At 40.5% G+C, this 25,471-nt stretch overlaps 1 protein-coding gene across 15 annotated transcripts in view; it reads right to left on the minus strand.

Moving 5' to 3' along the window:
* The window catches only part of DLGAP1 (DLG associated protein 1), a 1,070,811-nt gene that overhangs the window by 385,376 nt on the left and 659,964 nt on the right, over positions 1-25,471 (minus strand). For 14 of the 15 annotated variants that reach the window (XR_013165255.1, XR_013165259.1, XR_013165262.1 and 11 more), the window contains exon 4: positions 17,061-18,089. Coding sequence is in view for 2 of the 15 variants with exons in the window: in XM_077135901.1 (XP_076992016.1) it covers positions 17,061-18,017 (957 nt within the window). In the remaining 13 variants the exon portion in view is untranslated. Of the gene's footprint in view, positions 1-12,502; positions 12,735-17,060; positions 18,090-25,471 lie in introns of those variants that run through there. The other variant, XM_077135902.1, reaches the window with a different exon arrangement.

Consider the following 25,471-nt stretch of genomic DNA (forward strand, 5'->3'; position numbering starts at 1 on the left):
GTAGTCTGCTGACCCCACTTCAACTCTCCCAGCCACTGATACTTCACCAGTCCCACTTCCTTTCCCCCTCCTGGTCAAGACGAAGCCACTGATCCTACAGTACTAGGGCTGGACCCATCCTTGGGAGTCATCCCCCATACCGCCAGGAGACCCCCACCCCTGGATGCCATGTCCCACACAGTGGCGAGAGCAACAATCTCACCCACAGGGTTGGACCCAGAGAGAGCGAGGCCACATCTGAGTAACAACAGAGGTCCTCCAGAAGTAATTTCCAGGCATATCCACAGGCAGGCCAAGCCTCTCTGCTATCCACACAAGCTTCACAAGAGTAAGCCTCAAGATCAAGGGCTCCACCTATTGACCTGGACATCCTGAATGCTTGGCATAGTACCAGGGGACTCCCTGATGATAAAGTTTAATAGTTCCATATTTTAGCTGAGAGGGAAATTTATAGCTCTAAATGCTTATCTTAAAAAAGAAGAATGGGGTGCATGGGTGATTCAGTGGTAGAATGCTCTTCTTCCATGTGGGAGACCCAGGTTTGATCCCTGAACCATGCACCCTCAACCCCCAATAAATAAATAAAAGAAGAAGGATCTCAAATCAGAGACCTAGTCTTGTAATTGGAGGGTTCTAGAAAGAGAAGAGCAAAGTAAACCCTAAGTGAGCAGAAGGGAGGAAATACCAAGATTACAGCAGAGACACATGAAATAGAGAATAATAATAATAAAAAAAACCAGAATCAACAAAACCAAAAGGAAAAAACCCATATGATTATCTCAATTGATGCAGAAAAGGTATTTGACAAAATCCATGACCCCTTCTTGATAAAAACACTTAGAGATGTAGAAATAGAAAGAAACTTCAAAGTTCAACATGACAGAAAGCATATATGAAAAACCCACAGTTAATGACATACTTAGTGGTGAAACATGGAAAGATTTTTGCCTATAATCAGGAACAAGACAAGGATGCTCACTGTCACTGCTATTATTCAATATTGTACTGGATTTTCTAGTCAGAGAAATCAGTCAAGAAAAAGAAATAAAAGGCATCCAAATTGTAAAGGAAGAAGATATTCCCTATTTGCAGATGACATCCTACATATAGAAGACCTGGAAACTTGAACATAAAGCTAATAATTGAATTCAGCAACATGGCGGGGTATAAGATCAACACTCCAAATCAGCAGTGCCTCTATGCAGTAGTAATGAACAACTGGAAAAAGAAATTTAGAAAAAAAAATTTCATTTACAACAGCAACTAAAAGAATTACTCACCAAATCCCTACCAAGGATGTACAGGGTCTATACACAGAAAACTACAAAACATTCCTAAAACAAATCAAAGTAGCCTTAAGTAAATGGAAGGATTGGAAGACTAAATATTGTTAAGATTTCAATTTCTATACAAAGTGATTTAAGACTCAATGTATCACAATAAAAATTCCAGCATCCTTCTTCACAGAAATGGAAAAGCCAATCATGAAATTTATATGGAAGGGAAAGGGGCCCCAGGTAGCCAAAGCTATCTTTAAAAGGAACAAAGTTGGAGAACTCACATTTCCCAATCTTAAAACTTACTACAAAGTCACAGTAATCAGAATAGGATGGCAGTAGCACATGGACAGACATACTGAAAAATGGAATCAAATTGAGAGTTCAGAAATCTACTTTCACATTTATGGTCAATTGATTTTTGAAAAGGGTGCCAATTCCACTCAATTGAGAAATAAGAGCCTCTGCAAAGAAACGTGGGAGTGTAGCACTAGCAGATGCTGGTCACGGTTCTTGCTATCTGACAGAGGAGTTCTGCATGCAAACAGCCTCCCTTCAGAGAAGGTATCTTCCTCTTGATGCCTTATTTTGGATTATTTTCAGTCTTAGAAATGTAAATTTGTAAGCTAAAATTGTCATTGTTAAAAGCTAGTCCATTTCTGGTATATTGCATTTTGGCAGCTTTAAAAAACCAAAACAGATTTTGGTACTAGAAGTGTGGGGTGCTGCGAGATGCACATACCAAAAATGCTATAACAGTTTTATAAGTGGATAAAGGGACGATTCTGGAAGAATTGTGAAATGCTTGATAGGAAAGGCCTGGATTGCTTTGAAGAGACTGTTGGTAGAAGTATGGATGCTAAAGGTACTTCCAATGAGGCCTCAGAGAGACATGATGAATGTGTCATTACAAACAGGAAGAAAGGTGACCTTTGTTTTAAAGTGGCAGAGAATCTGGCAAAATGATGTTGGATGGAAAGCAGAATTTGAAAGTGATGAGCTTAGATATCTAGCTGAGGAAATTTCCCAACTAAATGTGGAAAATGCAGCCTGGCTTGTCCTTGCAGCTTATAGTAAAATGTGAGAGGAAGGAGATAAGCTGAGAACTGAACTCTCAGGGACAAAGAAACCAGGAATTGATGGTTTGGAAAATCCTGAGTTTCTGTAAAATGAGTCCCCTAAGAATAGTGCCTCATGTGAGGATTTAACCAAACATGGATCCACCCAGCCATTTCAGTGCAAGTTAGGGTTAGAGTGCAATTATCTAGAAGTGATTTGTGGAAAGTCCTATTGTCTGAGGGGTGGGACCCCAAGTGCTGCATATAAAATTGATGAGTTTTTTTGTGAGATCTTTATGAATGGGACCACTGCTAGTCTGGACAAAAAGGGACAGAAAAGGGACAGACTGAAAGAAAATGACTTCAAAGGCAGAACTATGGAAATTGAGCTCTGGAGCAAAGAAACCTTGGGCCAGGAGAGCAGACTGACCCGTGTATGTGGAAAGGGTGAGTTTGCCTCAGAGTTTGCAGAGGGAGTGCCTTCCTCCCCCTTGTTCAGGAAGAATGCTGCTGCCCTAGGCTTCACAGAGGCACAGCACAATCCCCAGGAACTCGGGAGAGTCTGGCCATCACCTGATTGTTCTGAGGGGGTTGAGGGTGTACTTTGGAGATGGTAGAGAGTCCAGCAGCAACCCAGATGCTGGAGGAGGGTGGGCCTTAGAATATGGCTGTCTCCCCAATGCTCAGAGATGTTGGAGCCCTCACCCCAGTGTTTGGAGAGAGCAGGGACACTGCACAAGCCCTTGGAAAGGGTGAGACTGCTGCTGTCTCAAGCCCTGAAGATAAAACGTCTTTCTATAGATGACTCTCAGATCTTGAAATCAAATGAAATCTGCCCTACAGGTTTTGGGAACCATTTGGGACCTTTAACCCCTGTTTTCCTTCCAATTTTCCCCAGTGGAAATGGGAATGTTTATGCTATGACTGTCTCTCCTTTGTATATTGGTAGCAGATGACTTGTCCTAAGTTTCATAGGTTCACAGCTGGAGGAGAATTCTGCCTTAGGACAGACCACTCCTGTAAGTGATTTTGATGAGACTTTGCACTTGTTATTGCTACAGAAATGATTAAAGGCTTTTGTGATACTCTGATATTGTGATGGAATGAACGCATTTTGCATATGGAAAGAACATGTCTTTTGGGGGTCCAGAGGGTGAAGTGTGCTGGTATGTACCCCAGAAAAGGCCACCTTCTCTTAATTCATTTCTTTGGGGGCAGATCTATCGTGGGTGGGACTTCTGATAAGGTTGTTTCAATTGAGATGTGACCCACCCAATTAAAAGTGGGTCTTAATCCTTTACTGGAGTCCTTTATGAGAAGATAAAAGGACAGACAGAGCCCAGAGATCTCAGAGAGAAACACCTTGAGAGACTGCACACAGAGAAATAAAATCCCTGGAAATGCTAAGAGAGGACCAACAGAAGCTCAGAGAGGAGGTAACTGGAATCAGGAGCTGAAAGCAACGAAACCTGGTAGCAAAGGACAAACAGACACACTGCCCACATGCCTTGCTATCTGACAGAGGAAACTCAGATGCCAGCAACCTTTCTTCAGAGAAGGTATCTCCCTCTTGATAGCTTAATTTGGACATTTTCACAGCCTTAGAACTGTAAATTGGTAAACCAATAAACTCCCATTGTTAAGGGCCAATCCATTTCTGGTATATTGCATTTTGGTAGCTTTAGCAAATGGAAACACCCACTTATATGAAATATCTAGAATATAGAAACTTATAGAGACAGATAGTGGAATACAGGTTACGAGGGGTAGGGAGATAGAGAGTGGGAATAGGAAGTTAATGCATAATGGGTAAAGGGTTTCTGTTTGGGACGACAGGAAAGTTCTGGCAATGGACGGCAGTGACAGTAACAACATGATGAATGTAATTGTCCCATTATTTGTAGGCTTGGGAGTGGTCAATACGGGAAAGTTTATGTTGTAAATATGTTACCACAATTAACAAAAATAGAGAGACTAAAGAGGGAATGTCAATTAAAGGCAACAGATGATACTAGACTGGATCTAATAACAGAGGAGGAAATGTCCAAAAGGACATTATTGGGACATATGAAAAAATTGGAATATAGAGTACATGTAATATTATAACACTGTTAAATTTCCTGGAGTTGATAATTGTACTTAAGGTGGTTAGATAAGGTAATATCCTTGTTCTTAGGAAATGTAATGGAAATATTAAGTATTCAATGAGCATGATATATACAACCCACTCTCAAATTTCCAGTAGATAGATGGATGGTAGACAGAAAGATGGATGAACAGATGGATGGGTGGATAAACAGATGATATGGTAAATAAGGAAAAATGTTACAATTGTTGGATGTGGGTATATGGGCATGGGGTATATTGGAATTCTCTGTATGGGCTTTGTATTATTTTTGCAACTGTGTTCTAAGTTTGGAATTATATAAAAATAAAAGGTTAAAAATTTTTCCCAACATGGAATAGCAATAGGAATCTAGTTTTACAACTGGAATCTGATGAATAACATTTGGTTTGGGATTTCTTTTTTAAAGCTGTGTGACAGTCAAAGTAAGTATTTTTTAAGAAGCATGAAAGTTCACGTGAGATTGTTCAGTTCATGAGATCATCTGGCAGGAAATAAAATGTTTCTTTTTTGGTGCAATGATTGTATAAGTCAAGTATGGCAAAGCAGAGACTGCAGGACAATTTTCAACCTATAGATCTGATTCTTCATAAGCCTCATCACACACATCTCACAGTGAGGTCTTGTTTCTGGTGGATTTATTTCACCTCTTTTATAAAAGCCTTAGAGAGAAGGCAGCAAGCAGGAAAATCAGCTATTTATAGGCATTTTTGACTAAAAGTGTCTGCTCAGCATGCCATGGAACTCTTCCAAGAGGTGGGAGAACAGGAAACCATCTAAAATCATCTAGAAGGCTGGAGGAGTGTTGTGAGGGTAAGGTTTTACATGGGAGTCATTTTCAGAGAGCTCAGGTTTCATTTGCAAACAAATGACAGGTACTTTCACTGACACCACCTGAGTTACAGGAAAACCAATTAAACTTCTACTAATTAAAGAAAGGAGAAAAAAGACCTGAATTCTCCAGGAATTCCAAGTAGTTGGAATCCTTTGAGGGATTTTTAAAGGGAACAGTCCTATAGAACACATTTGGCTGTCCCTGCTGAATGCTGGAGGGGTTGCCCACCAGCCTGATGCCCGGAGAGATACTTGGGCGAGTGAGTGGCCTTCTAAGTATGGACCGCTGGTCCTGTTGTAGCCACAGGAGGACTTTTTTTTTTTTTGCATGGGCAGGCACGGGGAATTGAACATGGCATGGCAGGTGAGAATTGTGCCACTGAGCCACCGTCGCACTGCCCACAGGAGAACTTTTATTACTCACTTCCACGTCTATAACTAAAAAATGGCAAGAACACTGCACAATTCTTCATAATTAAGAGAAATAACTTCATTAACCATAGTTCATTTTCCCCATGAATTCTGGGAGGTTTTTTTTTTTTTCTTTTTGGTGCATGATCTGGGAATTGAACCCGGGTTTCCTGCATGAGAATTCTGATAGGTTTTGGCATCTATTTTTTTGATGGCAATGGGGAAGTAGGTGAAATAGGTAACCTTTAGCAGATTGATAAAAGAGATGCTGTGAGACAATTGGCTTCAGTGTTCCCTAGCTCTGACTTTCTACTACCTAATACAAATGATGCAGCTGGCTTTGGAGAATAGAGAACTTATGAGAAACTTTGGGTATGAGCAAAGAAGAAAGATGGACCAGGGCTAACTGCCATCTGCCAGTAGTGATTGAAGAAGTCATACCTGTCAAAGTTGCCATGGTGGAAACATTCCTTGTAGAACCTGGTTAAGCCAATAAACAAGGTGCTGAAGGGTGGAGAGAGTTCCCTTGAAGACAAGCCCCATTGCTGTTGCTGCTAATTAAACTTGTCCGGTTGACTTACCAAAGCTATGTGGAATAAGGCAGCAGGATCCTGTCAAACTTAAGATGCAAACACAAAAGCAGGTTTTGTCTGAGCAAACCATGCTTGAGGAGGCCAGAAGAATTGTATCCTGCTAGTAAATACTAAGCCATGAGTAAACCTGACCCACATAGCATGTGCTATCAAAAGATCAACCCTTTGCTATCTTTTTACCTGCAGATAAAGCTTTTATCTGCATCTGTATTTAGTACATGGGACAAAGAAGCCTTACATCCAGACTGTAATTAAAACATACTGTTCCTCCTACAGTGTAGAAGCCTTCTTCTATACCACAGAATCATCTGTTCGTCCTAACTTTGGTTTAGTGAAAATTAGATTAAGTAAAATGCAAAAGAGAATGTGATATAGTACATGAAACACATGAAGGAGACGTGAAACATGCTAACATTTGAGGATTTAGCTATATCTTTTTAGATATAGCTATATTTTCTATTTCATTCCCAGATTCAAAATTAAACTCTTTTCCCCTAAGACCTGAAACAAACATGGAGTCACAATGTCATTTCAGATACTGAAATGGAAGTGCTAAGTAGAGAGAGCTCAGGCTGTGTGGGGAGTCAGCAGCAGTAGTGAACTGAATAGTCACAAAGGCTTCGAGTCCATCTGTTAGATTCTACTGCCCCCTTCGGTAGGTAAAATGATAAATTAAGCCTAACAGTTCCCTAGAACTGGGTTGCTTAAAGAGTGGTTCTTGCACTGATTCTGTTTAGTACCATCCCTGATATATGGAATCAGAACTTTGTGTTGAAGACAGAAGCCCTCATTTTATAGAAACTTTCAAGGTGATTCTTGGGCACTGAAAGTTAAGGAACCACAGCCCTAAATATTCATGATCGAGGAAGTGGCCATAAACATCTATTTGTGCAGATGTAGGTGGCAGTATGATGCTCATTTTTTACCCTTCTGAGGCCACTTCACAGTGTACTCTGTAGCATTTTCAGCTTTCACGCTACATCTTCCTATTCCCTTAGTTTTCAATTTCAGATGCAACCAATGACCAAGAGATGAGCCTGCAGCCCTTGTAAATGCCTATGCACCACTGCTCTCCTCCAGAGCTGCCCTGATTGGATATATTCGTTCCCATTGTCCCACTGCTAACACTTATTCTCAACGACGCCACCTCATAGATATTAATTTTGGCTTTGGAAAAATATGGATACAGCCATGTTAACAATTTTTATCTTACAGGTGAAAGGAGCTGGCTGCTAGAGAGTGGAAGATGTCAGAGAGTGGAAGATGCCAGAGAGTGGAAGGTGCCAGAGAGAAGCCAGCCTTCTTCAAAGCCAAGTCCTGAGGCCCTGGGTGCAGCCTAAAGATCACAAATCCAAACACGCAGCAGTTTTGTCCTACTTGTTCTTCTTTGGCATAGTTCACTCATAATAAAAACATGGGGGTGGAGGAGGGGCTGAGGGGAATAACAGTAGAAGCATACTCATTTCTTCTTTTTTCAGTAGTTAAAAATTCTACCCTGCCAATTGTAACCACAGAATTACAACTTGCAGGTAATTACTGAGGTAACAATTTTCTTCATCTATTATGAGCCTTTTTTAGCCATACACATACTTCAAACCTAACTTTCAGATTGGTTCTTTTCTCCCTCTGCCTCCTTGTGCTTTGGCCCTTACTGCCTTAAATGGATATATTAAGCATGAGAAAAATGTTTTTTGAAAAGAGTCTTAATGTTTTTCACAGATGCATAAGACCATATGGGAAAAAGAATCGGATGGTCTGTAGGGCAATAAGTGTTCTAGCTCCAGCCCTGCTACTGATGAGAGGATTGAGTTCGTGTAAATCAAGGTATCTCCTCAGGTTTTATGTTACTCATTTTTAAAAAGAATGCATTGGATTAAATAATTTCAAAAGTTTCCTTTATAAGGTGATTACCTGATGAGAAATAGGTAGGTAGAAAAATATTATATCCGTTTTGCAGGGAGACGCCTATGAATACGAAGCTATACCATATGACCTTCCAATGCTTATGTTCTTAAAGAAAATACTTCCTTGTTTTTTTTTTTTTTTTGCATAGGCAGGTCCTTGGAACCGGACCCTGGTCTCCAGCATAGCAGGCGAGAACTCTGCCTGATGAGCCACTGTGGCCCACCCTGCTTTGTTCTTTAATCACACTATTCTAGGTTTTAGAATCCTGGAGAGTAACATTTGGGAGGAGTTAAGATAATCCTGAATATATATATTAACAGTGGTTAAAATAAATAAGGGGGAACATGTAAAGGTACACACCATAAGTCACTAGGGAAATGCAAACAAAAACTACAATGAAATACAACTTCACATCCAGTAGGATGGACATAATTTAAAAAACTGAAAATAACAAGTTTTGGCCAGGATGTGTAGAAATCAGAAACTTCATGCATGGTTGGTGGGTCTGCAAATGGTGCAGCCACTGAGGAAAATATTTTGGCAGTTCCTCAAAAACCTAAACACAGAATTACCTATTGTATGACCCAGTAGTTTCATTCTGGGCATATGCCCAAAGGAATCTGTGGCAGTATTTTTCACAACAGCCAAAGGTGGAAACAATCCAAATACCATCACTAGATGAACAGAAAAACAAAATATGGTATATCCATCCAATGTAATATTATTCAACCAGAAAAAGGAATGAAGTTCTGATATATGCTACTAATGATGAATCTCTAAAATATGCTACATGAAAGAAGCCAGACATGAAAGAAAAAATATTGTATGATTCCACTTATATGAAATATCTAGAATAGGCAAATTTAGAGACAGAAAGTAGATGAGAGGTTACCAGGGGCAGGGGAGAGAGGAAAATGGAGAATTATAACTTAATGGATTCATTGTTTCTGTTTGGGTTATTAAAAAATTTTGCAAATAGACAGTGGTTATAATTACACAACATTGTGAATGTAATTGATGACACTGAATTGTACATGTTAAATTGGTTAAAATGGCAAGTTTTACAGTGATACTTCGTTATGCTAAAATATAAAAGATAAGGGGGCAGCACGGTGTAACGGTGGCTCAGTGGCAGAATTTTCCCCTGCCAGAGGAAAATGCCGGAGACCTGGGTTCAATTCGTGAAGTCTGCTCATGCCAAAAACCAAACAAACAAACAAAAAAAATTAAGGGGGCAGAAGTCATTTCCTTTCACATAAAGGAACTAAAAGCTGCATCATCCTCACAGCAGGGAAGTGGGACCACTAACCATCTACACTGATGGTCCGACATGAGGGTCAGTATAATTACTTTAAAAGCAAGGTGACGTAATTTCTACTGTGATCTATAAAAAATTCGTTTCCCTACTTCCTAGTTATTCCTCTTATATGGACTTTGTCAGACAGTACATTTAAAGTTGGTCTTATTTCATGAACCAGAGATCAAAGCAAGCATATGTGATGTGTGAGCGCATTTTGGAAGTATGGGTGAAGGGCTGCCCATGCAGATATAAAATGCATCAGTGGAACCGCACACAGGTACACAGCCTTCAGCAACCCCAGGCTCATATAATTCTACTTCAGGGGCAGGCCTGTCATATTACAAACCTTAATTTTGTGGGAAGTTTCCTTATTCTGTGAGAATGATGAGCAGAAACTCCAACTCACAGAGAACAGCGACCTAATGTACGCGAATGAAAAGACCTACCTATCTAGAAAACCCATTTTGTTAATGTAATTAGAAGTTTCTTTACCTTAGAAATGGAAACAAGGCAAGGCATATTGTTCAACTTCAGCAAATGGAAAAAAGCAACAACAATATTCTTACATTTAAAAGACCAGAGAGTCAGAAGAAATCTTTCATTGGTCATGTGTATATTCTCCAAAAAATAAAAGAACTAAGAAAGAATAGAAATAAGGAATTAATTAAAAGTAATAGAAGGAGTGGATGATATTACTTCTCTTATAATACATTCCCCCCTTACCGCCATCTATTTTGTAAAGTAGTTAATTAGTTTTTTATAGTATTACCTTTTAGCTATGAACAGAGAAGACTGGGTTGGAGGATAATAAATCACTAAGTGAAAAAAGACTCAAGTATTCCATATTGTGGTTTCAGTCTAAGAATTTAGAAAAATACTTAAACAAGCATTTCCCAAAAGAAGGCAAAAAAATTATGCCTGTGTCATCATGAGTTCTAAATGGCAATTACTGTTGGTAACAGAAGAAGGGATGAAAGTCTTGAGAAACTGACAAATGAACCCTAAATATGAAATTACACATGTATACTATTATAATTATGCAAGGGAAAAAGTTAAGGACTAAAAATTCAAAGAGTAATACAAATCAGACAGAAGTCACATAACCTCCACGTATCTCACTAATAGCAACCTGATTTTACTTAAAAGAGCAAAATTTTCTTCTCTATCAATTTTCCTGGGCCAATGATGGGAAATGAATGCCTGTTCTAAGTGTGTGTGAAGGTACTAAAGTTTGAAGCATATGAAGTTTCTGATTTCAATTGTTTTCAGCCTGTAAAGGCGGCATTTCTCCATGGTTCAGTTCCACATTAATTAGTTCTGAGTCATGGATCCTAGAGACAAATGCTCTTCCAAAATGAGAAACAGGATACTAAGCTAAAGCAAAATATTTCTTCCACTGAACTCTAACTTCACCCAAATCCACTAACAGAAGTTGTCACCTTTGAATTTTACACACACATGGCGAAAAAAACATAATCTAATCACAAATCAAAGTCAGCTTGGCAATATTATATATATATTTTTTAGTTGCCCCCATAAAAGCTTAAACAGAAAACGGATGTGTTCTATCTACCATTCACAAATCAGTTTGTGTAAAGTCGTGTTTAGCCACAATCTCGAATGGACCAGAGATTATGCATGAATCACTCTCTAGCAGAATAGTGAATGATTACCTTGAATTTGCAATCAAGCAAACTATCTTTTAAGGAGAACACAGACAGAAGAAATAAAATCCACTCACCACTGAGAGACCCAAGGCTAGTCTTTTTCTTTTATTCTTGCTAGCTAGAATTTATATTTTCCATTTGTAAGACTGGAATTCTATGGGATCAGAAAGCATGTGTAACCCACAAAAACCTCTGACAAACCAAGCACTCTTAATGTTGTTACAAATACCTTTAGAATAACGATATTGCAGATAAAAAATAATAAAGTTTCTTTAACAACTTCCAAGAGGGTTTTCTTTCTTTCTTTCTTTTTTATCTCCTGATCTTTCCTTTATTACTGCTGAGACTTTCTGGACTCCCTACTTTCTCATGGTGTTTCTCAAATTGTCTTTTTTCCCTGCTATTAATTGGATATGGTCCATATTAAGAATGATAGAGAATGAACAAGATTCTGCCGTTGATCATTGATTCCACATTCAAAGTTACTATCAGTCAGGAATAACCTCATCTTTATATAAATGAAGAGGGACATCTCTACTAAGACCAGTGAAAAAGCAGAAGATTATGCAAGTAAAATAAGAAATATGTTCAAGAACTTCGGCATTCACTTGCTAAACTATTAAGGCAATCTAAATTAAGAATAAATAACATCATAATTACTGTGGTTGAAAGGGATTTTTAAAAAGTTAGCAAGGAAACATCACAACAGTTATAGCTGTTAGCAGAATTATTCAAAACTGTCACAAATTTCACATTAAGACTTTTAATTGAATTAGTATAATTTACATTGTCCTAAAATAAGGGGAAGAAAAACTCAGCCAGGAAAAGAAAACCCCAACTGGGCAAAGACTGAAATAATCTTTAACAGAATCTTGAAAAATAGTTGTCCCTGCATTGAAAAAACAATCCTGAGTACATGATTGCTATGAATGATTTTTCAGGGATCTCTTGTGGAGTCTTATTTAACCAACCAACCAACAACCGACCATCCGGAAATTTTAATTTTGTGAAGGAACAGTCAGCATTCAGGATTCTTGTCCTGGAAAATGACCGATCCCATTTTAATCACTTGCATGCATAATGTCCTCTAACAGTTCCTCCCCAGAGCATCTGTGTCAAAAAAAAAAGATTGTCTAAAGACACAGATTTGTAGGTATCTGATGTCTCAATCTGTTTTCTTATCAACCATATATATCTTAGTTTATTAGCTATGCAGTATTACTGGCCCCTAACTAGAGAAGAAATAACCCAACCGTCACCCCTCACCCCCCAAAAAACATCCCAAACCAACACCACAATATCACCAAATACAGAGCAATAAAAGAGTTGTACCCAAACCTGGTCAGTCCTTCCATTTCTCGAGACTTGAACACAAACTGAAGAAACCCACTCAGCCTTAAAAAGGTCGATCATTTTGCTCTCCTAATATTTCATCTCTGAGAGGGCTTTTCTTTCTCGGTCTCTGTCTTGCTCTCTCTCTCTCTCTCTCTCTGTCTCTCTCTCACTACTTCTACCGGAGAGCGTTTTGTTTCCCTTTTCCTGTTTCTGCTGCTGGATGAATGCAAAATCCACGGTTTGAAGGGATGGTTTTTAGGTTAACAGTTGGAAATCTAAAATCTTGCTCTTCTGAATAGCTCTACCTGCCAGTTGCTTAACACATAATGTTTACATAAAGAGGCATATACAAAACCAAGAATCCTGCCTTTTGAAAGCAAAAACAAAACAACAAAAGAAACACCTTTTTACTCCTTTGAACCCCTTCCTATTTTTATTTACTCAACTATTAGTACTTACCCTGAGATGTGCCATCAATGCTTTATTCCAAATGTATAAAAGCCAACCACATCGCAACTGAGAATTAAACAGTTTTAATGTCTTCAAATCCATATCCCTGCTCCAAACCCTGATACAGACAGTCACTGGCAGTGGTACAATAGTTCTAAACAGCAGACATCTGATTCTTGACATTTAAAAATAACAATATTGGAGGAAAAAAAGAGTCTCTTTTTTAAAATGGACTACAAACAGCTTGTGAGTGAGGGTGAGACATAGCACCATTTTACTGTATTAACTGGAATTTGCAATGATTTCAAGCCACAGTATTTGATTTCTAAATCAACCTCAGCCAGAGGCCAAATACCTATGGACCTCTCGTTTTCTATCATAGCAATGGCCTAAATTAAATTAATTTAAGTGATCATTCTACAAAGAGAGCATCTGAAATTCAAATTACCTAGTATTTAGATTCTATTATTAGTAAGTATTAATTTAGGCTTTGTTCATCTTGAGTCAAATTAGGGACATAATTAGTCATGCCACTGATAGTCTGAGATGGTTAGCATTTTGCATACCTGCACTCTTAACCACATGCACACAGATAAGCACAAATGCACCCACATATTGTTTACAGAATAAAACAATAAAAGATATGCATTTATCTCTATTTCTGTAGCATATAATAGTGGAAAGAATCAGATAGCTCTGGGGTCAAGTCTACACTATCCCACTTATTGTATCTATGTGTTCCTGGGCAAATGATCTAATCAGTGCCTTACGACACTTGAAGGTTTGCCCTAATTAATACTCTCCAAACGTAACTTACGAATTTTCAAATGTGGCCTGAGATCACAGGTCTGTGCCTCATTTTTTAGCAGAGAGTTGAAATGATGTTTTCAGGCCATATCACTAACTAGTGGCAAAAAGGAGACTAGAACACAGACCCTCGTATTTCAAGTTTGGTGCTTTGGCTACTAAACTTGGGATGTTGGAATCAAACATATTTGTAAGTACAGTTTCAATAATATTTGGCAACTGAGGCAAAACATGCAAAAAATAATCCTCTCTGCTTCTAAGAATGAACTTATAAATGGAATTATTACACAGGATCTGGCAAGGGCTGCTAAATCTCTATCTTTTGAGAAGAGCTTCTATAGGTCTGCAGATTCTCTCTCCTTTTCCTACAATGCAAGAACAGAGCTGGAGAGAACACCCAGGAGGAATCCCCACTCTCCTTCCTCCTCTTGTGAATTGACAGCTCTTTCCTCCCTTTCTTTATAGGAACTCTTCAACTCTAGCATACTGCATGTAAAAGGCACAATAGCTTACTTTGGTTTATTTTCTAACATGCTACTTCCCCATGTTGAAATACAGAAAATGTTCATTTTTTTTTCAAGTTTGAAAGCCTTGCACAGAATGAGAGTTTAATAAATGTCAATATTTGTTAAATAGGTGTGACTTTGAGTTTAGTTTGTATTTAAAGGGTTGAACTAGCTTGGTTCAGGGTTACTTATTGCCCAATGTAGGGTAAAAATGCTAAATTTCAACCTTTCCATAACTTCAGAATTAAAAGCAAAGGTGTTTTGGGTATCAGAGTCAGATTTGTGGTTACTCTGGGGAAGAATGGAATAAAGTGGAATTGAGGAAGGTACCTGTGTGTTTCATTGTTTTATTTCTCTAGTTGGGTGATGTATAAATGAGTGTTTTAAATTATGTTTCCTTTATAATTTTCTATAAGCCTTAAATATTTCATGAAAAAAAAACTGGCTTATAAAAGATAAATAATTTGAAAACAGAATCTCCAAATCTTTATGAGGGCCAATAATGCTGTGATGCTATATCCCATATGTATATCATCAAGATTTTATACTCATTTTACTAAAGAACTTTAATAATGATAATATTATTTATTTTAAGGATTTCTTCTTTTTGCTCACCACTTTTTCATGTCCCAGGGTTATGTTAGAGTATACCAGTAAGAGCTTACTTAGCTTTGGTAGTAAATAGACCTGGTCTAAATCTCAGTTCTACAACTTTTTGGCTGTGCAGCTTAAAATCATTGGGTAGATTTAAGCTCAGTTCCCTCACCAGTAAAAACAGAGGTTTTTTTTTTTTTTATATCTAGCTCTAGGATTATTATGAGTAAATGAATTAACAACTGTGAAGATATCTGCCACAGCGTCTGGTTTTCAATTACTATCAGTTTCTTACTTTCTTTGCTTCTCCTTCCACTTTTTGCCACTACTTGAGATTTTTACTTCAAAAAGGTACAAAAGGAAAAGGAAAATGAATTTGAGGTAGGAAGAAGGTAGGCAAACAAAATGGAAGAATTTTGCTATTAAACAAGGACATTCTTCTTTAACCTGATATCTTTGATCTAATCTCTCCATTACTTCTTAAAGTTCAGGGTTTTGTTTTGCTTTATTTTGTGTGTGTATGATTTGCCCCTAGTTGCAGAACCACACAGACAAAACGTACGCTATTTTAGGACTTCTATTTCAGTATTCATCCTATCTTTAAGGTCAGAACCTTACCAAAATACGGTACTTCCAGTGGTGGGCCAGATTTATGTGCTTGAATATCTGAAGCCTTCTGTTACAATTTTTATAATGGCCATTTCTGTAAGTTAAGAGACTTGGGGCCTAGTTACATCCCTCCCACAAACTAACAGCGTAATCCACTAAGTCTTTATCTTTCACAGAGTTTAATTTTTCATATTCTAAACGAGGAGGCTGGATTAGAGGATCCCTTTAGCTCTAAAATTCTGTTACTTGCTCTTGATGACTTAATTAACATGTAATAACCTAATAGAAAATAAAAAAACACCACTTCAGTGGGAAATACTGATCACTTATTTGTGTGTTGTGAAAAATACTTGCATGTTGGTGGTTCCTTCTGAACTCTGGGAAAGGGGCATCTGGTCTCGCCCCTGCCCCCGTGAGTGCCAGCCTAGCATCATCTCAGGGATGAGAGGTGACACTCCTAAGGGAGCCAGGCTTGTCAGGAGGAGTTTCAAAGAGGGAAAAATGATGAATTTTTCCGTGAAAGATTTTTTTCTTTGCATTATGTCTTAAGATGAGAGTGGAGAATGATTATGTCATACTTATATAGTCCAGTAAAAACTTGAAAAAAAAAATAGATGTTGATAGCAGAGGGGGAGGGAGGCAGAGAAAAAAGAAACTCTGAAAAGAAAATATATGAGGGCCATTCTTGTGGATGGTTGACTTTTAGGGAAAATGAAAATATTAGCGGGAGGAGGAAAGGATGACAAAGACTTCCTTCCGCTGATATTTTTATACAGGTGAAATCTGTTTAAAGTAAATTGGGTGGCGGAAGGGAAAGACATCAGCAGACTGTGGAAGGGGGAGGAGTGGTGTGCCTACCATCTACATGTGTGTGGGATTTACATGCTGACACTAATTGTATTTTATTGCATTGATGCTTCCCCCTTCCTTTCCTCCTCTTCCCTGCTGCCCTGGGTCTCTGCAGCTGTGCTTGTCAGGTCCCCAAACTAGCTGGGTAGTCACCTCCTCAGGGCCAAGGGCACTTTCCTGATTTGTTGTGCATTGGGGTTGTGAACTTGAGTTGTGTTGGTGGTGGTATGATGATAATCAAAATGGTGACAATGAAGATCAATTTTTCCAAATTAATAGTTCCAGGCAGAATTTTACAATAATAATAAAACGCTGGAGAGAACTAAATAAACTGCTTCCCCCAATCCCAAAGATGACTGTTTACTTTTGTCAAAAGGTGGATTTATTGTAAAATTCCGTGAAGACTCCCCTTTCTTCTCCTCCCTCTTCCATGATCCCTCAGGAAAAAAAGAGGAAGGTAACACATTAGCAACCTCTTGCCTTGACATAGGTCTTTATGCTTTTCAAAGTGCTTTCATATCTAACATTTCCAGATAACTGGAAGAAGTTGGCAGCAGATTTATTTCCTTGCATTTTTCTCGTCGGAGCACTTAGCCCCAGAAATGCTAAAAACACTCGCTCAGGTTGACACAGACCATTCATTCCTATGAGAACCACGCCTAGAACTCAAGAGAAAACACCACACCCAGAAGGCAGGCACAACTTCCGAGCGGCCACCGCTCCACGGGCCGCGTGGTTACCTGGAGGTACTGGCAGGAGCGCTCTTGCTGGCAGGCCTCGGACTTCACCAGGGCCTGGTCCACGTTCACCGAGGCTTTCTGGTAAACCTCGCGGGCTCGGCTCACGGTCAGCGTGGAGGACCAGGCGCTCTTCTTCAGCAGCGGGGCTTCCAGGTTCACGGGCAGGTTGGCGCAGGTGGAGCATTTGACCTCACTGTTGGCCCGCGAGGCCTTCACGGCCTGCTCGCTGATGGTGTTGTAGGCCTCCACGAAGTACTGCGAGGCCGAGCGGTCGGGGCAGCGGCCCACGGTCATGACGCCCGAGGGCGCGTGGTAGAGGCACACGTCCCCGTCCAGGTTGTCATCCGAGCTCCACCAGCCCGGGGAGGTGCTGGGGCGCGCCTTGGGCTCGGCGCGCCGCTCCTTGCTCTTGCTGCGCTTGCCGTACCTCCCGGTCTGCGTGTCGTCGGGGCTGGCTTTGCCCCCGTTCACGCTGCCCTTGGACGGGCCCTCCAGCGAATGCGACTTGGTGAAGAGCTTCTGCACCGAGTGGACCAGGTGCCGGATGCGCCCGGGGCTGTCGCTGCGGTGCTCCACGGCGGTGCGCTTGTACTGCAGCGTGTGGTAGCCATCGCGGCCCAGGGGCAGCTGCCTCTCGAACTGGTCGAGCAGGTTGGCGGGGAGGCGGTTCGCCTTGGCGGCCAGGGCGCGGGGCACCAGGGCGCACTCGTCCTTGAGCTCCTGCTGCGAGGCGTAGTGCCTACGCGGGAAGGTGCTGCTGGCCAGCGGGTCGCTGAAGGGACCCCCGCACTCGGCCTGGAAGGAGTTGCGCTGCGTGTAGTAGGGGTGGTCGGCGGGGTGGTGGTCCACCGGGCTCAGCAGGTAGGGCTGGCGGTCCGCGGCGTGCGACAGCGAGTCACAGGCCGCCTCGCAGGCCACTCCGTGGTGATGGCTGCGGCTGCCCGATAACCCTTTCATTGCTGATGGGAAGCCACCGCCCGGGTCATGGACACCCCGTGGTCAGGTTCCAGACCCCTCTCCCCCGAAGACCTGCGGGATGAAGAGCAAAGAGGTGGGGACAAACGGTTAATGCTTCCCTTGGTAAACAGACATTGCCTTCTTTTAAGTGTGTGTGACCCGCTACTGCATTTGTTTTCTTGCCGAAGAGCTTATTATCACTATGCTAAAAAAGGCTTTAATGCATTGTTGAAGTTCTGTCACCTCTGTGGGATGGGAAAGCTGACTCCGAAACTTATTTGGGGAGATGATAGGTGTGAAAGCTATTAAATTTGGTACAGAAAATTATAAAAAGACAAAATTGTTTTTAAGTTATTTCTAAGAGTAGCTCCCCTCCCTGCCATGATTCAGAAAACTGGGTGTATCTTTCCCTTGCTTGTCTGGTTTAATCCTTTGTGTTAGTCTTAAACATAGCACACCCAAAGGGCTGGGGGTCTCTGTGGAGCCTTTGCTGTTACCACTTGGATGCAGAATTCCTTCCCCTCTTAGGCTGCCCATGTGATTGGAATGGTGTGTTTCAGGTTTCTCCTTCCAGCTTAAGTTTCTTGCTAGATGGACCACCTCTTAGTCACTTTTATATCTCCTGATACCTACCTAGCTCTGAGCCAGGTATGTTAATGCCTAATAAGCACTCCAGAAATGACTGATGAATGAAACAGAATGAATAAAAGAGGCCAATGGTATATCTGACATCTTTTGAAACCATACTGCATTTTTTTTTTGTCTCATACTTTCCCTTTAGAATTCTGTAGTAATAATTAGAGCACACGAGCCATTGCCCCATGGTAATCAGAGTTGAAAAAAGTAAAGGTTTGGCACATTAAATCAGAGATGTAGAGAAAATTTGCCCATCTGTTTCTGTCATCAGAGTCAAGAGCTTTCTCTAACCAAACCAAGAATAGATGAGGAACAAAAAAAGCTTAAAATGACTTAACTTGATAACATATCATCTCCTTTTTCAGGTGTAGTGGCCCCTGGGTAAATGTTCACAAGTGATGGCTCAATGGCCAAAGAAAGGCCCTTGAAAAGTTCCTGCAGACGGGAGAGCCCTGGGCATACTTTACAGCTCCGCATCAGGGAGATGTGACAGGTGCAGTACCATCTGGGGGAATCTCAGCTTACATCTGAGCATGGGTCTTCTCTATACTTGCCCCCAATACTGTGTTCTTCAATAGCTGACCAAGTTCCTACTAACAGCCTGACGGTCATTTTAAAAGTTGTCCTGAAAAAGCCAACATGACTTTCCAAGATACCACAAATATAATTCCAGGTATTCAGAAAGGGAGAGAGAAAGGGTTTAATTAAACATAAAACCTGATCTAATGACAAAAATGAACTTCTGAGCGATCAAGTTTTGTCTATGGAGCCTACTGCATCTGGCAGCTCCCAACAAGGCTAAAACCTCTAATCATGCTCTATACAGCTCCTTTCTTTCTCACTATGCCAGTTTGAAACTGTTGCGTTCCCTAGAAAAGCCATGTTCTTTACTCCTCATTCAATATTGTTGGATCTTTTTGATTAAGTTGTTTCCATAGAGATGTAACACCCCCACTTGTGGGTTGGGACCTTTTGATAGGTGGTTTCGATGGAGATGTGTCTCCACCCATTCAAGGTGCGTCTTAATCTGCTTACTAGCCTCCTGGAGTCCTTTAAGAGGGAACCGTTTTAGAAAAGCTTTGGAGCTGACCCAGACAGAGACCTTTGTAGATGTAGAAAGAAAATGCTCCCAGGGAAGCTGTTCAAAACCAGAAGCCAAAGGACCAGCAAACACCAGCCATGTGCTTTCCCAGCTGCCAGAGGTGTTCTGGACCCATCGGAGTTTCTTGAGTCAAGGTGTCTTTCCCTGGATGCCTTATTTTGGATATTTTTATGGCCGTAGAACTGTAAACTTGTAATTTAATAAATCCCTCTTATAAAAGCCAACCATTTCTGGTATCTTGCATTTCTGGCAGCATTAACAAACTTAAACACTCACTATCTCTCAGTTTCTGTATTAATCATTCAGGACAACTGATGAAGCGTTTGAATCACTGGAGTTTTTCAGGATCTGTTAGCTTACTAAATTATAAACTCTTTGAGGGTAGAGACAATGTTTCATTCATCCAGTGTCTAGTACAGTGCCTGGGTGATGGTGGGAACTTAATAAAATGTTTATTGACTGAATTAACGCGTGAGTGTAAAATTTCCCAAAGTAGTCTATATTGTGTTTCAAGTTGTATTTGCTGAGTAGAAAGATGACTGTGTGGCAAAGGTAAGGAATGATGCACAAGCATCTGACAGGGACCACTTCACTGGTGCTCTAGGCGATTTTCAGAGTGAGGCAGGAGGCAGGCCAGTGAATTCTCCTGCCACACATTAGCCATCCATTTGCAGAGAATATCACACCTCTCCGAGTTCTGCCTGCCTCAGAGTTAAACCCTGGGGAATTTGCCTGCTGGTGACCATAGGAAGCCTTGGCTGAGACTGACCTCCCGAGAAGAGGCAGAGATACATGAAGAGATAGGAAGCACCTATAAATAAAACTTGCCCACCGAAGACAGGTTCATGAAAAAGGAAATTTTAGCACAAAATACATTGGGGCAGCTTAGAATCAAGTTATGAACATAAGAGCTGGATGCAGCAAAGAGGGATTTAAGAGAGTTAAATATATGTTTTTAGCAAAACTGTGGCAGCAAATTAATTTAGATGGAAAAATCCATTGTATGAGAAAGTTCTCTATATTAAACAAGTCCCACTGAAGACTTTTCTGCCTTTCAATTATGGACTTACAAACAAAAATGAAAACAAACACAGTGATACAGTAGAATTATAGTCATATAAGTCTTATGACTTCATAGAATAGAATCTCAAAATATAAAAAATAATATGAAATAATGCTTCAAGCTTTCTTTCTGAGGCAGCTGGGTCTTGGGTAGATTTTTTTTTCTGCTAAATAAAATGTGAAACTGGCAAGAGCTGAAAACATGAATTATACATATTTACTCCAAAATGTACAGGATTATTTTAGTCATGTATTCAATATTTAATTATCTTTAATATGTGAACAGCATCTCACGTAAGATGATATTACCTGGGGACAAACAGAGCAAATGAAGAGCCTTTTTAAGGCCATTAATGATGAATTAAGTTAAATGATGTAGAAAGATGATAATTTCTGCAAATGAAACGTACACAGTGTGATTTTTACCAAAATGTAAGTGGGCTGTTTTCAGCATAGGGACAAGCACATGTATTTTTTTAGAGGATAATAAATTGCATCACGGATAAATAACATTCCTTCATTTCTGCTTAATATTTATAAAAGGATATTGAGATCTTGATGCTTTTTCTCTATGATGTGGGCAAATAAGGTCGTGAAAAAATGGCAATGAACACTTTTAAATGCTCACTCTATCCTTCTGGTCAAAGCCAAACAAATGACTTAACACCCTGACCCTGCTTATAGAAAATCTTATACTCACTTCTATCTTAGTGTCATTTTAAAAGTAAAATGTATCAATTTGTGATTATAAAGTAAAGCAGCCCATTTGATGAATTAGACTTTAAGTGGCTGTAAAATACTTCTGAAAATAGAAAGGGAAATTGCGTTTCATCCCTTGCTCTTTGAGCAAGGATGGGGAGTTGGGTCAACTTGTCTCCGTAAGGGTTTCTATGACTACGGTTACCATCTCTCATTTTTTCTTATTCAGTATGACCTCGAAATCAGGTGGTGTTGTCTTCCTTCCTAAGTTCAATTGTACCGTCAGACCATATGTCCTGATTTCGGGCTTGGAAAATGTGTTGACTATATCGGCGGTCATGAGGTCAGATCAGATTGTGAGATGTACACTGCTTTTACAGTGTCCCACACCTGGGTAAGAAGCTTTGCTGTACAGATGATGACTAAAGCAAGAATGATGAAGCACTTTAAAGGAAATTGTCAAGATGGGTCATCTGTTAGACCCAAAGAAAGACAAGCAAACCACATATTTGAAGATGCTGACAAGGGGAAAAGGGTTTTGCAAAGCTGGCAAGTGCTTATTTCATTTTGATTTCTTGTGCATATCTTTATTTAGAGCTGCTGTTCTTGAATTTTCTTTACTTGCAGAGGAAAGAGCCAACAGGAGGTCCTCCATTGTCTTATTCAATGAGGCCTGGCAGGCGGACGTTGGAGATTTGCTTTAGAAAGAAAGATGTGGTGGGCTTGCTCAGGATAATTGGAAACATGTGTCCTGGTTTGGGGAGACCCTGGGAACCAGAAATCTTCATGGCTGTTTTCAGGGTCTAGTCACCCTTCTGGCTTCCTCCATCTGCCTGCAACCTGCCCCTGCGAGGTTCTAACATTTAACTGAAAGCCTTTCAGTTGAAAGGACTCTTTTGTTGAAAAGTGAAAAGGAGTCCCAGAATCATGACTTCGTTCCCATTCTTCCTAGGTGTGGAGCTGTGCTCAGTTCTGCCCAATGGAATACGTTTGGAAATGGCATGTGTGATTTCTGGAAAGCATCTGTAAAGAGAGGGGCATGGCCTTCTGACCCTTTCCCTGGCCTGAGGGCTAAGTGGGCAGTGATCTGCAACCAGGAGGTGGAGGTTACAGTATGAAGATGGGAGAAGCACAAGGTAGAGCATCTGGCTGCAGGGGAGTTCCCTATGAGCCCCGGGCTGTGCACCTGGCACCTTGTTTATGTAAGGCAAAAAGAGACTTCATCTTGCCTAAGCCACTGTTCTTTTGCTTTCTGTTATTTGTTTTTCTGAAACTTGCACCTGAACCTATTCTTAAGTGATATGGGTAGACAGGGCTGAGTCATGAAAACCTTTCGTAAGCTATGCTAATACGCAAGACTTTATGTCGTAGGGGCTGGTCTCCATCAGAGGGATTTAAACAAGCCTGTGATAGAGTCGTAGTCAAGCTGTTGATTTCTCTGGCTGTAGTTAGAGAATGGATTTGGGAGTGGGGAAAGGCAAGGAGATCTAAAAGATGCAAGTATTTCATCTTCGGCAGAAGACTGAAGAAAAGAGATGACCTAAGGGAGAACTGAGGGCCCCAGAAGAGGGAGAGAATGTTTTGGCCACTGGGGCACTGACTTCCAAACATGTATGCTTCAGCCACAGTCTAAACGCATATATAATCCTTCGAGACAGAACAAAATTCTCCTCTGTGATAAGGACGTAGATATCTTAAGTGTAAGTTTTTCCTCTACTGATAATAAATCCCTATTCTATGAAGAGTGGGAATGAAGAATGATATGAATGCTGAACATGCTTATGATTTTAAAGAAAACGTTTTTTTAAAAAGGAAAGGTTCTCATTAATAAAATAAGGGAAAGGTTCTCATTAATGTACTACTGAAAAACGAAGCCATGCCATTTTAGGGTAAGAAGTAAAGAGAAAACAGTGATGGGAGTGTGAGTTAAAATTGTCCAAAGACCCACTTTCTGGATATTTTCTGACCTTCTGAATTTGTAGCTGCAAAGGACAACTGAATGTCATTTCCTTTCATTTTCTCAGGCTTCCCTGCTTGAAGATTTTCATGTGCTCTATACTTAAAATCAAGCAAATACCATAAGAGCACCTTTGAATAAGCACGCTCTAAAATGCAACAGTTATACTATTCAAAGCACAATGCTAAACCATTTCACATATGCAGAATGTATTTTGGCTTTTCATTAACATTAATTGCTGTCCTAATGATCTGAAGTTTGATTTTGTTTGTGAATACCTCCTTCAATCAGTCTGTTCCTACTAATAAATGCCTTTGGAGGCATTTCCCTTTCAAAAGATATGGTATTGTATAAAAAATAAAACCCCTCCAATTTGGCCACAGTAGGTAGTACAATTACAATAGCCTGTATCTTCATACAAACCCTTAAAACTGACTTCACAATACTTTTTCAGAATAAAAAACTGGAGGGTGGATTTCCTTAAGAACATGGTTAATAGGTCATCATTACTATTGGTCTGTACTTATTGTTAGTTGAGCAAAATATCTTAGGACTTAGAAGGAGATTCTTACATGGGGATAATTCAGGAAGTAAATTACAGAACCTTGATACCATCGTTTTGGATTAACAGAGGTAGGCAGGTGACTGCTTTGACTTTATGTGATCACGGAAGTGTTCTCCTTCCAGATTTCTAGATGCATGCCTGATGATGTGAGCTAAGCATATAGATTGATTCCCCTGGGCATGAGCTAAAAGGATGTGGTCACCTTGGACAGTCAGGTACCGCAGACCTTCAGGAAGCACTGGGGATAGGGGACACTTTGTCTTATCAGGGGTAGAACTGATATCGTTGGAGAATATCCACAGAGAAGAGAAAAATTCATCAGAATCTACTAAAAAAAATTGAAAAGAAAACACACCAGTCAGTGATTAATCCAGGAGAAACAAGGAATTACCCCTGTGGAAGAAGGCTGTTCAGTGGAATATAAAGACAACCATGCTTCAAAAAGAAAAAAATGATGATCATCAAAAATACACAATGAAACTTGGAAAGAAAGCAATGGAAACAGCCTCTGATAAAAATGGACTTATTTTTGTCTGCATCTCTCATAACTAGCTGGAAAGTCTTGTGAACAGGTTTTGGCACATTCCAGACAACGTGCTTCATAGCCAGACTCTATTTTTTGTTTTTACCTGAACCAAAATTTTCTCTCATCAATTACCTTCTTTTAAATGCTGTTGGTTTCTTACCAAGTTTCCCATACAAATCTATTTTACTGAGTGCTGAGTCCCAAAAGTCGCTGTCCTGATTCCCTGATGCCTGCTTTTGGGAATTCCTTCCTTACCCACTACACCTGCCGTAGATGTCCGGGCCAAGCCGCTGAGTCGCTGCTGACTCAACCAGGTGTGAAGTCTCCACTCAGGGGGCTCAGGCCAGGCTAGTGGAGCCAGTCAGGTGCTCACACCTGGTAAGTTAAATGAGCGCGTGCCTAGAGTGAACCCTGCTGAGCTATCCTGCAAGGCCAGCCTGGCACTACAGGAAGGGATGGGCAGCAGAAACCAAGGGCCCTGCAGACCACATGTATGTGGAGAAAGGGAGGAGCAAACACAGCGAGAAGCAGATCCAGAAGCCACGGATCCCCAGGGAAAGAAGAGAGAAGCCACCTTAGAACATTCTGGCTCTAATCAAGCCCAGCTCCAGGCCAGGGAGGTTGGGACCCAATAGTATTCTGTGGCAGAACCACGGGAACCCCAGAAAAGCTTATTTGACCAAGCAAAGGGGACCTTCCTGCCCAGCCAGGGTAACTTCCAACCTAAGAGGATCCCATCACAGTGGTCTGTGCCCCAGAGGGGCCAGAGGTGAGGCAGTGCTGGAAGCAGCCTCACTGGCATTGGCTAAAATAGCCTTACCTGGCTTCCTACCAACTTAAGTATATTTTGGCTCCAACTAATTCTGCACACTCATTCAGGTTTTACTTGTGCTCTTTCAAAACTCTC

This window comes from Tamandua tetradactyla, chromosome 18 (genome assembly GCF_023851605.1).
Source record: "Tamandua tetradactyla isolate mTamTet1 chromosome 18, mTamTet1.pri, whole genome shotgun sequence".
NCBI lineage: Eukaryota > Metazoa > Chordata > Mammalia > Pilosa > Myrmecophagidae > Tamandua > Tamandua tetradactyla.